Source organism: Macrobrachium rosenbergii, chromosome 16, assembly GCF_040412425.1.
Source record: "Macrobrachium rosenbergii isolate ZJJX-2024 chromosome 16, ASM4041242v1, whole genome shotgun sequence".
Lineage (NCBI taxonomy): Eukaryota > Metazoa > Arthropoda > Malacostraca > Decapoda > Palaemonidae > Macrobrachium > Macrobrachium rosenbergii.
In genome coordinates, this window is record NC_089756.1 from 2597247 (window position 1) to 2612199 (window position 14953).

The 14953-nt window shown below is 39.3% G+C and overlaps 1 protein-coding gene across 3 annotated transcripts in view; it reads left to right on the plus strand.

Moving 5' to 3' along the window:
* CHORD (CHORD-like protein) overlaps positions 1-14549 on the plus strand; it is a 251789-nt gene extending 237240 nt beyond the window's left edge. The window contains exons 7-8 of one of the 3 annotated variants that reach the window (XR_010855603.1): positions 8333-10903; positions 10948-14549. Coding sequence is in view for 2 of the 3 variants with exons in the window: in XM_067118301.1 (XP_066974402.1) it covers positions 8333-8507; positions 11361-11437 (252 nt within the window). In the remaining variant the exon portion in view is untranslated. The remainder of the gene's footprint in view (positions 1-8332; positions 10904-10947) is intronic. The other 2 variants (XM_067118301.1, XM_067118302.1) reach the window with 2 other exon arrangements.
* The last annotated feature ends 404 nt before the right edge of the window (positions 14550-14953 follow it).

Genomic DNA, 14953 nt, shown 5'->3' on the forward strand with positions numbered 1-14953 from the left:
AGCTTGCGACGGAGGCATCTCGTTTGGACTCCGGCACAGCAGACAGCACGTTTCTACTGCTGGAGGTCCACTGGTTAAGTCGCCAGCCCCCGTCATGGCAAAGTGAGAGCAGCTCCTGGATGAGTTTCTTCAGGTATTCTTCGTTGTCGTGGGCCTTGAGAAGGTTATCGACGTAAAAACTAGTAGTGATGACCCGAGATGCTTCTTCACTGTACTTGTGACCGTGCTCTTCGGCTGTGCATCGCAGGGTGTAGTTCACACAGCATGGAGACGACCACATGCCGAACGCGTGCACGCCCATCATGTACTTTATCCAGTCTTGCGTTGTGTCGCCCTTTGGCCACCAGAGGAAACAAAGAAGGTCTGTCTTGTATGGGGACCTTGACTTGATGGAACGTTTAAATGGTTGTATAAGTGGGCGATTCTTCTCTGTGGATCATCTGTGTTGGCTTCCACAGCCCAAGCGGAGGAGTTGCTGAATCGCACAAACTAAGTGGCGTTGCCTTCAGATTTTTCTATTTCCGTTGTTGGAAGATGCTGGTTTCTGTTGTACTCTTGTTGTGCAGCTAGCGTCTAAGAACTTGGGTAAGTCCTGTTATAGCTTGACTGTCGTTAAGTTGAAAGTTCGAGCCCCCTGTAAGCTTCGCAGGAGGTGGTGGTGAAGCATGCACGCTGTGGAAGGGCACCGCAGATGGATTCAGGACACTGGCGTTGCACGTGCCTACCCCCGCTTCAGGTACGGCCGAGGGTCTGGTTGTAAACAGCCCCGTACCATGCTCAAGGCAACCAACAAATGGAGTCGATGCCCAGGTAACTGTAGGATGCATTGTGGCAGCTGTAAACACCGCTTGCGTCCCATCATTGAACATAATGGCATTGGTAACGTTGGCAGTCTTTGTTGCACCCTTGGCGTCCTTTGTTACGCCTGGTGGTTCATGCTCGGTGTTCCAGTTCTCAACCTTCTCATGTGAAGAGATGTGAGGGAGGCCAATCTCTGATTGTCTTGAGCTGCTTGAAGAGCTAGTCCCAGAACACACAGAACTGTTTTCCCTTAGACGTTTGACCTTCCATTTTGCTTCAAGTATCCTTCTTTCCTCTGCCTGTCTCTCATGCCTGTCCTTTTCTTCCCTCTCTTATCTTTCTTTTCTGGCCTTCTCTTCCCTTTCTTCTTTCTCCCTTCTCGCCCTTTCATTTTATGCATTTATAAACATTTGTCGTTTGAGTTCTTCGGCAAGTACTGTAATTGAGATAATTGAGATCTGCAGCTGCGCAATGAAACTTTACTGTTTCTTGATTTTCTACACTTAATGTCGTCTGACCCTTTATATAAGGCCATAGCAACAGGCTTCTCAATGCCGTATTTAGACATGCTGTACTTTGTATCATCTCAAATATTCAAACTATGCCAAGATATGTCTTGATTTGTTCAATTACAGCACACAGCGACAGAGCATCATTAAATCACCCACTCAACAGGGTAGGTATCAAATTGTAAAACCCGGCAAACACAGATGCTGCAGACGACAGCAACTGTACCGAATTTTCAAATATCTTGCCCTTTGGGGGACCAATATTTAACCTATTAGGATCCCCGACTGCACTCACAGATCAACAAGTGCAACTGTCAGCAGGAGGGAGCCTATGTCTCGACTAGTGTGTAGCTAAAATAATCTCTTCAAGCCTCAGTTTTTATATTCTCAACTTCTTATAATGCTTCAGTGACTTCCAGAGGCATTTGCTGCAAACAAACAGCTTACATCAGTTTATTGTACAAAAAAAAATGCATACTTAATTCTACAAATAATAAATCCATAATAAACAAATTGTTTTAGTACACACAAATCACTTGCACTCACATATGACACATAGGCTACCAGTAACCACAACAGGCGCTAGGACAGCACTCTGCCCAAACATCTAAAACTAAATAATTCCAATAAGAAATAAGCCTACAGTGTGAAATAACAACCAAAATTTTCTATGACAAAATGAAATTGCTACGATCAAGGCAAATGCTACATGAAATACATTGCACATAAACAAACACACGTACCCAGCACACTTCTGTAGCCTCACAAAGGGCAGAAACATTTATCCAAGAGTTAAACAGTGCCACCACCAGCCTCACAAAGTTCAGAATGTTGCTAATTAACAGTGTTCTGAGACTCAAGGCACACACTGTAGATTCACTTCACTGCGTTGGTTGATAGTTCCAAATTCACAGGACACACTACCAAGTCTTTCTCAAACACATGTCTGTTTACAATCAGCGACACAAAACAATCCTTCTGCAGGTGGGCTGGTGGCGACAGACATGGAACTATTCTCAAAGCCCACGACGGGGTCCAGTTCAAGACTTCCAAGTGTCTTTTACTCAACAATCATGCAACTAATAACAATGCAAATTTCACACACACACACACACACACTTCCAAACACACAACATATTCCACATATCACACACAAGCGATCAAACTCATTTGTACAACAATACAATAAAATAAAAAAAAAAAAAAAATCAAATGAATGTTTCAAGTCTGCTATGCACGGAAATTTTTTTGTACACCAGATCACAAGCCAAACACAAATACTAGATCATTTTATGATACAATTTCATTGTGATAAGAAAGTTTATATTAAATAATGATATTTGAATAAGACACTTTTCCAATATCTATTTTGTAACATTCAAAAGCTTTGATTCGTATGTTTCTCTCTATCCGAATATATCGTAGTTACGGTTTCAAAGTGATATTCTTAAAATCTTGCCAGATTAGAAAACGAGAGACTTATTGTTAATGGCAAACTTACCAATTTTTCTATCATTACTAAATTTTGCTTGTAATTTACTTCCAAATGATTACAAGTTACTTAGTAAGTGGGAGGGCCCTGCGCAGGATCTTACAACCTTAGTGATCTGATTAGGCCTTTCAAGACTACTAAGCAGCCACGAGACGTCTCTGTTTCATGGAACTTGGATGTGATGCTGAAATGGTTAATGGGCCCTGCTTATGAACGTCTCCATTCCAATTCTCTTAAGAATTTAACAAAGAAAACTCTTTTCCTAGTAGCCTTGGCCACGGCTGGATGAGTGAGCTAGCTGTAGGCAATTGACAAACACATTGGTTTTTCTTAAGATGCTGTCTGCTCTTTTTTGCTTGGCTTCATAGCTAAGAAAGTCTCCATCTAATCCCTGGCCATGCTTGTTCTCCAATGGGAATCTTATGGACATTCTAGGACCAGAAGAGGAGGAAAGAGTCCTGTGTCCAGTAAGAGCTCTGGGTATTATTTGGACAGGACGAGGAAGATCAGAGGACCTGTCAGTAACCTCTGGTGTTCTGTGAGAAATCCGTCAAACCCCATGTCAAAGAATGCATTGTCATTCTTTCTTAGAAACCTTATTTTGGAGGCACATTCTCAAATACAGGAAGATGATCTGCCTTCTGTTAAGATGAGGGCACACAAGATTAGGGATATGGCCATGTATGCATTCAGACATGATATGTCACTCTCGGCTATCCTGTGGTTGACATACTGTAAATGCTACTCCATTCTTGCCTTGCACTATTTGAAAGAAATAGAGGTGATGTTTGAGGATTGTAGTACCTTAGGTCAGTTATCGATGACTGGCTCGGTATTGTGGGAAGAAGCATAGAAAGCACCTCTTCCTATGTGTAACTTCTTCGCTTTGAATTTTGGGTGTTGAGTTCTTTTTTGGGAAGCCTGGGGGTACATGTACCCGGAGTGCCCGCCAGTCTGTGGAAGCAGTATGATGGTTTTTAATTTTTATGGTTGTCAGTGTCGGTAACGATTTTATTTGGTCTTTTTTGATTTGGTACTGCACCCAGGGCAAGGGCAAATTTTTTCTTTGTCGCCTTTGAATATTTGGGAAACTCCTTTACTCAAAAGCTCCCTCTTTAAAGTAGGGACTTATCTCGTCTGTTCCTCTAAGTCACTGCATGCCAAGATGAGCACCGACCAAAAGGAAGTAATCTCCTGCTGTGGCTCTCTTATCAGGTAAGGATACAACAAGCATTTTGCCAATATGCAAACAGATTTCATGCTTCAGACTCATCTTCATATCAGACTGTTTTTGAAACAGAATATGTCCATTTATCCCACCACCTATCAATGTGGGATTCAGCTATGTAATTACTTGGTAAGTTACATATATGAAAATGGTATTTTCATGATAAAATCAAGTTTCATAAATACTTACCAAGTAATTACAGATCAGAGCCCTCCCTCCTCTTCTCTGATGGGCATTAAGCACAAAAGAAGTGATTTTCTCTGTTTTGTTGTACCTATCATTACCCAACAGAGGGCGGGGTAGTTACCTATACTTAAACAATTGAATTGCTCTCTCTCTCTCTCTCTCTCTCTCTCTCTCTCTCTCTCTCTCTCTCTCTCTCTCTCTCTCTCTCTCTCTCTCTCACATATTACGCCAAAGGATACCCGTAGAATGTGAGAGACGGATAGATAGATAGAAAGGGGGCTATTGGCTGGAAGGGTAAGAAGTAGCGAATCACACAGCAGGGTGTAAATAAAGGATATGTTACCTCAATGCTGATTGGCTCGTAGCACAACACGCTGGTGGCTGGAAGGATAGAAGAACCAATCACAGAGCAGGATACTGTATTAGCTTTACTAGTTGCTCATTGGCTTGTAGCTCCAATACTTTGTGAGGGAGTTTCCCCTCTTTTTTATGACTGATATTAGTTTAATGTTCACTGATACTTTATATTCTTATAACCTAGTTTTGTGAGCTTTATATTCTTATAACCTAGTTTTGTGAGCTTTATATTCTTATAACCTAGTTTTGTGAGCTTTATATTCTTATAACCTAGTTTTGTGAGCTTTATGTTCTTATAACCTAGTTTTGTGAATTAACTTATATTTACCTTTGTGTACATACTGTCACTAGTGTATTGAATATTTTTAATGTGCAAATGTATTTTTGTTTCTCTCTCTCTCTTTCTCTCTCTCCCGTAGCTGTGAACCATATTTTTTTAAGAGTAATGATATAAGATGACTTTGAAATGATATTCAAGTGTTTTAGGATAATAGTTAAAGGTATATTTTTGTTTGAACTATTAAAATAAGCAGTTACAAGCAGTTTAGTTTAAGATGTACTGTACTCAGTTCACCCTTCTCTCTCTCTCTCTCTCTCTCTCTCTCTCTCTCTCTCTCTCTCTCTCTCTCTCTCTCTCTCTCTCTCTCTCTCTCTTTTAGGGGTAACTTTATTAGTGTTCACACGTAGCTGTGAGCCATATATTTTCAAGGGTAATGTTGTAAGATGACTGTGAAATGATATTAAAGTGTAAGCAGTTATAAGCATTTTAGTTAAGGTATACTGTACTCAGTTCACCATCTCTCTCTCTCTCTCTCTCTCTCTCTCTCTCTCTCTCTCTCTCTCCATGACAACAGCTGCTGACTGGAAGGAGTCAGTCACTCATTAAGGTACCAGCTTTCCTCGATGCTGATTGGCTTGAAATATGTAGTTACTTATAAGCATTTTTAGAGTAGGGTTCCAATGTATCACAGATTTTTGGTATTTGCGGGTGGTTGTGGTCCCTAACCCCGCGAATGCAGGGGGTCAACTGTATATCCATCTTTGTTTTGGGGATGAGTGGCTTCTTCCTCGTTCCCTTCAGTGAAGAATGCAGGAGTTCTAGTCTTCGATAAGGGACTCCCTATTACTTACCATTCCTCCCAGGGAGAAAGGGAATTGGGAATCAGAAATTAGCCTGGTGGCTAGATGACAGGAACCTCAGAGTGCCTCTTCACACTCCCCCTCCTGTCATGCTCTTGCTCTCAGGTGCATCAACCAAAGGATGAGGTGCACACCTGGAAGAGTTGCTGCTTTCAGGCGAGTGGAACCAGAATGCCAAACACCTCCACATCAATATCCTGGAACTGAAGACAGCTTCTTTACCTTTTCAAGAGGTTCAGGACCTTGGCGAGCTACTCTGTGGAGCTGATGAATGTCAGTACCCCTGTCACCACAGGAGTAACTTTTGTCAACAAACGGGAGGGCGGGAGACTGGTTTCTCTTCAACTCTAAATGTTGGCGGCGTAGGTGTAAGAGTGGGCAGTTATACACTCGCTAGAGCTGTTAGCCAGGTACATTCTGGGAACCAGGACGTAATGGCAAATAAGGTCAATCACCCAGACATTACACAGGATTTTCCAATCTTTGGAAATTCCTAACAATAGGTCAACACAACAGAAGCTGTCACTGTGCAGTTCCATCATTCCACTTCCATGGTCGTCAGCAGAAACATCTCCCAACACCCACGGAACAATCTTGAGGCCTCGGAAGAGGCAAAGGGATCTCTCAATTGCTCTCCCTTGTCTAGGGACATAGGGACTGTTGTACAGGGCTCTTCAGACCCCCATGCTGTGGGAGCAACAGAGGCACGGGTCTCCATGGACACTCATGCCTCCAACACCGTTCCCAGAAAGTTACCTTCCTAGGCCAGTGAAGAACCTTCCACACTGCACGGGGCTCCTCGGACCCCCATGTATTGGTAGCAATTGTTGCCTGGGGTCCTACAGGTGCACAGTTCTCCATGGACACCCGTGTCACCAGAGGTGCATAGGACTCTAGTAGAACCCTGTATCACCAATATCGGCCCTGAGAAGTCTTTTCCCCAGGCAGATAAAGGTTCTTCTGCCACTGCAGAGTCCCACGGACTCCCGTGACACCAGTAAGGTCCCCTGGTCTTCGGACCTGGGACCGATTTAACGAGAGAGGAGTGAAGACTGAGCACACAGGTGCAGCCTCACCCCCCTGCACATTCTTGTATGGGAACGTGCCAGGGTCCCAGAAACGTGATGCAGACCCACAGGTAAGTTGACCTGGAGAAGGTCTTCTGCTTAGTCTTCTTTGTTTGTGAGGTCTCAGCCTTGAGGAAGACTACAGCACTCGAGGAGATGAGGTTCTGTCACGCTTGGGTTTCTCCCAGAACTCGTAGCAAAGACTTTAGAGTCACAGTCAGTCCCATCTAGGAACTGGTTGTTAGTGATCGTAACAAGATATTACTGTATCCAGTTAGAGTGCTACAGTACTATCTTCAGAGGAATTGACATCTCAGGCATTAGTGTCAACGACTCTTCATTAGTACTGGCTCATCTAAGAAAGAAGTGTTCAAGTAGACTATTTCTTTCTAGCCTTGTGAAGCTATCATTGGGCGGACTCTACACCCAGCAAGTAGCCAGGAGTTTGTTCGGAGTACCTCACGAGGATAGGGACAATAGTCCATCCTTCGCATTCTGAAAGAACCTGTCGGTTCTACAGGTATTAGACAGAAAGTGGTCCAGGCTGTCCACTCTCATGTCTTTCTACCTTCAGGACAATGCCCACTGGCCCTGGGTCCTGTGGTGGCTACTCAACAAGTTGTGTAGTTCGCCCAGCTCCCATAATGGACAGTTTGCATCTTGCTTGAGGTGTTTGGTGGTGAAGAGTGAATGTTAGTGGGGGACTGGCCCCCCTCCCTTCTCTCTTTTATCTTTCCTCTCTGGCAGAGAGAGGTGAGTGGTCATCCATCACATGCTGGTTGGGTGGGCCATGCAGGTGAGCCTACATAACTGAATGCCCTGTCTATAATCTTAGATAGATTAATAGATGCAAGTCCTCCCCTCTCTCTAGCAGGGGGAGAGAAGGACGGATGATAAAACAACCCATTGGTTAATCTCTAGTTTTATTGTCTCCGATGCTCTGGGTTCATCATAGCCTTTTTCGAAGCAGTGTTGCTACACACACATTATTTTGAAAGGTCCAGAAGTCTGACAGTTGAACACACAGTTGTTCACACCTTTGTTCAACATGTCAGAGGTGTGGTCTCCCTTCTTTGCTCTTACATGACCAGGAAGGAGACCCAGGTGATGCGAATTACCAGTCAGTTCAGAAGCTAGCTTACTCGGAATCCTCCCACCAAGGAAGTAAGTCTTTCTATGTAAAGACTGATGGTTTGTATAGTGGGAACAAATAACAAATTTTAGAAGTTATTTGTATTTTTCCTAACCATACAAGCCTGAGGTCTTTGCAGTTAAATGCCCACCTCAATGGCTGGTCTCCAGCTGCGCTAAAGTATATTCCTTTGTAAAGACCTCAGGTTTGTATAGTTAGGAAAAATATAAATTACTTTAAAAATTTGTCATATTTTTATTTTATGAGGGAGTTTTGATGTATTGTACATCATTCCCAATATTGTTACAAGATTTTTGGATTTTTTGTTGCTGAAAAGTTTGATAATACAGTAATGTTAATCTTTGTGTATATAGCTGAAGAATAAATTAGTTTTATTAGTGAACATTTTTCTCTTGACAGCTTATTGATGTAGATCAAAGCACAGTAACACTTGCAGCATCGAAGGTAGAAGTAAAACTCAAGAAAGCCGAGCCCAAGAGTTGGAAGACCCTAAACATTGAACGTAACAGTGACACTTGTGACACTAAGCCCAATAAAACAGACGACGAAAAAGCGGCAGAGGAGGAGCTAGAAAGTAAGGTAGATGTGATAGACTTGAGCGACATTTGAGATTGTGAAAAGTTAGTATAAAGCAATCCTCTCTTTTTAGTGGTGATGTTATGACAATAGTTGCAGTTTTCTAGGTAATCACAAGCATGTATTTAGGTTTTAAAAGGATCGCAGATGGTGATCCATCATGTGAACTGGGTTTCATTGAGAAATGGAGGCTATGCATAAATATGTTTTAAATAAGGAACTGTAAAGAAATACTCTTGTTTATTTCCTAAGGTCTGGGAGAATGTTTATTTTGTATTGTTAATGGCATTACAATATGCCTTAATTTATATCCTATGAAACCTGCTGTTCTCATCATTACATTGACTGGAATGCACAAGCATACCCAGTAATGGCTACATTTTTGTGTACTTCAGTCCACTTTATCAAATTGGTCTCCTGTTTTCTGTGAGAACTAGTTTCGGTTTTTTCTTGTGGCCCAATAAGGAAATTTGGTGCTTCCATTTTCTTGTTTGTGGCACACAGCATGCCTTTGCTTCCTTCCTTACCTGTATCTGTAAAGAACTTGAATTATAAGTCCATCTGCTTTGACATTTTTTTTTTTTCAACATTTATCTACTTACTGTTAAATATAGGTAAACAAACCCATTACTTGTAGTGCCCAGTAATTTTGTCCTGAAATATTCTCTAACAAAAGTTCTCCAAATGAAAAGATGGACAACAGCTTTAGGCAGGTACCTATTGCCTATAGAACCATCAGTTCCTCACTGCCGTTCTGATCTATTCCTTCTTTGTTAATTGTAACACGATTTGCCCCAGCCCAGACTGTTCTGGCAATAGTGCTGATGACTTTTTGTATTACATTTTCCTTACTTTAACATGTTATCCATTACCATATTTTAGTTTTATCTTTGCATTTTCAGCCTTTTTTTATAACACACTTATCAGTGAAGAACTCTGGTGATTTTCCTATTAAACTATTTTAGTGCTTAGGATAATCTTTACGGTTTAGGTTATCTAACTCTAATACATATCTGCAGCTCTTTGTAGTTGTTAAAATAGTTAATATTCTTACAGATAGTGTGTTAGTCAGGACTTTGCCTTATTTCTGTGTTTAAATGGTTTTGTTTTCCTTGTGAACCTGTTAACCAATCACTATTTTATTGTGAGTGGGAGCCATTTCATTTGATCATGATCTTTTAGTGTTAGTCTAGTAACAATGTGTCTTGTGGTAGCTTCATATTGTATGGCTTTAATCTGATTTCTCAGAATTTACTTATTTAGAGTTTGAGCCCCCTTTGCTATGCAATAGTCCCTGATTTTAGCAGAATCACCATGTTGTAGCAATATTCTGCTGTTTATTTAAGAGTTCAGGTGTCCCATTGCTATGTAACAGTCCCTGATTTTAGTGGAATCCCCATATTTTAGCAATGTTCTGCTATTTAAGAGTTCAGTTGCCCATTTGCTATGTAACAGTCCCTGATTTTAACAGAATTCCCATATTTTAGCAACATTCTTCTGTTCATGTACATTATATTAATTCTGTAGTTGTATTTGGTTTTGAAAGTGACTGTTCAGTACTTTAATACTAGCAGGTTATCAGTGTTTTCAATAGATTATTGCGTAAGTGCCACATTTTACACAAACCGATATTGTCAACTATTGTAAATTGTGCTCACGCACACTTTGTGTTGAAAGCTTTTAGCGGTATTCTGCTGTTTATATACAGTATGTAAATTTTTAGGTACCGTATTTGCTAGCATACTAGACCCCCTGCCCCAGTTTCAGAAGAGAATATTATGGGAAATATATAGCTATAGTATGGCAGAAAAAATCTAGGACAACAGGAAGATATCTTTATGATAATAGTTTACGTGAGAAAATAAAAGCAACTTAGGTATACAGTGGACCTCGCCTATTTGCTGTTCCAGATTCGTGGCTTCACCTATTCGCGGAATTCTCTGTGGAACATATATTCACATTATTTGCGGGAAATTCGCCTATTGGCGGTATTTTTCATTGAGAAATATTCACAAATTACTGTATTTTCATATATTCGTGACTAAATGCACTTTCTGTGATAAATCTATTAAAATATTTAGGTATAAGCATTTTTAGAGGGTTTTTAGTATTTTGAACTATTAAAATAGGCAGTTATAAGTGTTTTTAGAGGGGTGTTAAGTATTTGCGGATTTTAGCTATTCGCGGGGGATGGTGGTACGCATCCCCCACAAATACCACCGGGGGTCAACAGTAATCGAAAGTGCTTAAACACTCTGCTCCATCTCTCCCTCTGATGGATAACTCTGACATTGACATTTAATTTATAAGTGCATAAATTTGCAAATGTAATGAAAAAAATTGCAGGTTAAATACAAGATATTGTTTAAAATGTTGAATATTAGAATGTTTTCAGTAACTTTAATTCAAAATTATGTACATGATTTGTTTTTGTTTAGTTAACTTTAATTCAAAATTATGTACATGATTTGTTTTTGTTTAGTAAAGTTGACACGTAAACTTACCATTTACTGTGGTCTCCCCCCCCCATCTCCCCTTCTCTCTCATGCACACTTTCACTGATGTCTTGAATGAACTTAATTTGTTCATGTGTAGGCTGTGTATTTAGAAGGTGTTCCTTATTTTTTCATATATCCCTTATAGGCTGTGCTGTAATGAATATGCATCACTGTTAGCAGTATTATTTTGTTTATAACACACAATAAACATTTTTGCATTTTTAAGATGATTGTGTGCAATTTTTTCATTTTCTCAAGACATTAAACTTCTCTCAACCAAGTGTAACTGCTCCATTGATAGCAAACATGTATCAGATTTGTGACTGGTCAGTGATTATAAAAACCTTTGTCAGCTTCAGGAGGTGAGAGTTTTGGCTACAGATGGACTCAAGGATCAAATCTATGGTCAAGGGAGTCACTCTTGCTTTGAGAAGGAACCATTCCAGCTTCAGAGTAGTAAGTTCCTACTTGCAGACTTTCTGCTGTTTCACATTAGCTGTGCTAATGATCAGCGCAGTCTTGTTCCTTACCAGAGCTGTCAGCTCCTTTACTTTAGTTGGAGAACTTTTGTCAAGGAACATTTCATGACAGACAATTAGGGCACTATAAGTAATGGATTGATACAAAATAATTCTGTTTAAAAAATTTTTTTGTACGTGAATTTTAAATTTTAAATTTTAAATTTTTTCATGAGAGGTCTTTCACTACTTGCCAGATTGTTACATTACAGGTAGTCCATACAAACTCTAATCCAGATGCTGCAGTTTTGCTGAACTGTGCATTTGGTGTCAGGTGAAAAAAATAAATGAATAAATGCATTAGAAATTAAACCAAATGTGTTGTTTTGATAACAACGAATTAGGTACACCAACACAGCGTTCAACCTTGGCAGAAGTAAGAAGTTTCTGGTGCCTTCTCATTTAGCCCTCTTTCGTGTCAAGTTTTAAAGTATCATTCATTTTTTCTGTTAACCTTTTGAGATTCCAGTGGTGCCAAATTACAAATAACATCTTGCTTTTTTCTTTTGTGATTCTGATGTCATTCTTAAAAAAAATTACTCTTAATATCCTGGTGTGAGCTAGCGTGGAGATAGGATCTAGAAGGCATTGGAATGGTTTATCTCCATCTTCCCAAATATATGGGTAGTTCTAAGAGAATTATCTCTGAACCAGTTTTAAAGTGACAAGCATAAATATATTTGCCCATCTTCTTTGTATTTTACATGCAGTAATAGGCATGTAATACCATAATATATGTATCATTGGGAAGGAAATTTAATTTTTTCCTGGTGCAAAAATAATGCATAAATTGAAGTTTTTTCTTTGGTATCCTCGAATATGGTAGTAGAGTTGCACATCTCTTCGAGGCCAGTAACGCTCTCTGAAGGGTGGGCCCCAGCAGAATTTCTTTGCTCCAAACTTCACAGTCAAGAGGCAGTGAACAGTACAGAGTGACACAACTCCTCTTACCTTTTGTTGCTTTTGCTCACCTCATCCTCTGAGGACACCCCTCTTCTATGCCTGATTCAGATGTATTTATGTCACTTGCATATGCTAATAAGGAGCAAGCTTAAAAGATCGATTTTAATTTCACCCTTGGTCAAAAGACTACTTATGACAAGACAAAAAAGAATAGAAGACAGAGAATAATATAATACTTTACATAAAATAAAATGTTGTGGGAAATAATAAATAAATGAATTGCCTGCAGTGAGGTGGATTAAAGCTACAAGAGATAAATTATCGCAGAGAAGTGAAGATTTTCTGTAAAGTACCATCAAACTTCATCAGACTTGAAGTCTGTGAACTTTCCTTATACTTAGGGAAAAATACCAGCAAATTAATGGTATGGGGAACTAAAAGCCTTTAGTACTGGTCGTTGATGCCTTCTCAGAATAATTGCCATTGCCTTGCAAGACAAATAGCATCTGTTAACTCAAGCTCAGAAAGTTAACCATTGCAATTAAGATTTTAGAAGATATCCACTGCCGAAATCTCCTGACGATGGTGTTTCATAATTATCTATGTAGGGAAAGTCAAATTACTACAGTACCTTGAGTAGTATTGTTTAGAGGGTAAGATTTTGTACCTTGCTGTTGACATTCACTCCAAAACACCAGAGAAAATAGATCTCAAAGATCGAGATGGTTTGTACCTGTCATGAGAAGGGGTGAATAGTATTTAGCCAAAAAACAGCAAATATGGTAGTAGTCTGAGGATGAACACCTATAAGAAGACCCTGGAACTCTTGGTAAAAGGGAATATGTTAAGACCTAGACATACGGGTGTTCAGGCCGAAGGTGTAAAGGAAAGAGGAGAGCTGGAGAGAACTCAGTGCCTGTCTAACTCCATAAAGAGAAAACCTGATGTAAAGAGGATGATGGCTGATTCTAAAAACTATGAGGATGTCAGAAGGAATGAAGAGTGTGGTCTGCTCTTCAGCTTAGAGAGTTTAAAGTTGAAAATCTGCCTAAGTTTACATGCATTTTGAAACCCTACTAATGCACCATTGATGAGCAAATTTCATCATAGTTCTCTTCAAACCCATTAGTTAAGTTTCTCACTTAGGTCAGTGACAGCAAGTAGGGTTAAGAACTAATGTTCTTTATTTTATTTAGGATAGCCCATCTCTTGTACTGAAGCTTTTTTTTTTTATTATTACATTTCACTTTTGGTGTGAGTATGTAGAAGGTGAAAATTCTTAAACAAAATAATGGTTCAAGGAACCATAAAACATCAAATGACATGGGAGTAAGTTGTGTATTGCTATGAAACTCTCATTTAGAAGGCCTGCCTGTATTGTAGCTTCTAACTCTTACTTGATACAGAAGAGAGGCTTGATGTGCTTCCACAAATCAGATACAACAGTGTCTTGTACTTTGAAATTTAGGATCCATGAAATTTTGAATCCCAATTTATTGTGTAGTAATATTTAATATCAGGTTTCACTCAGAAATAGCCAAATGTTATCTTTGTTCTGATAGGTTGAGTGCCATTGATAATCATTATTGGGAATACCTACTCCTGTTTGATGTGAATACATGATATCCTCTGAATACTCAAAATTCTACATAACCTTTCCAAAACTACAGGTTTCTCCATTAGACACTAAATTAAACTTGTTCTATTCTGTGGCTTGACATGATCCTGTGATTCTTTAGATATATCCATGGTAACAAAGAGTACTGGAGAAAAAGGTTTCCTCTAAAAGCTTATGTGCAGTGATTTTCGGAGAACGGACAACTTCTAGGTCGTAACTGGTGCCACTAGATTTTAGAACTTGTGTAAATTTTCTCATGTATTTATAAGTGCAATATGGCCATCTTAAGCTAATATTGATGGTATATGACGATTGTGATTTTATATTATGTGGTGTTGTTAAAATTAACATTTACATTTTGTCATCTGCATGAAAAAGGAGACAGATGATTTTTCATCCATGTTAATTTCATCTGCATGAGTAAGAATGATACAGTCCATTTTCCAGTGTTATGTAATTTTTTAATCTTATTTTAAAACTAATAGTAAATTTAATATATGCAATGACTTTATTTTCCCCTCCATTCATTCCTGAACATTGTAGGCAACATTTAATGACAGATCCAAATCTCTTGTGTATGGGGTTTTTTCTACCATACCTTACAATGAAACCAAATTAGTTCTTACCTGCTAGTACCTCCATGTGCATTCGTGCCAGTGATCTAGATTATGAAAGTTTCCCCACAACAAAAATCGATAGCTTTTAACAACTGAATTACGTCAAAGGAAAACATCTTTTACTGTGAATGACATATTCACTCAGTAAATTGTATAAAACTGTTACAAGTTGGAATTAATTGGATTCCTGTTTTTGTAAATACAGTCATCAAGGATATTAGAAAGCAGATGAAGCCAAAGTCATATTTACTATCACTAGAATGTCTAGGTAAAGGATACCAGTCTAATAT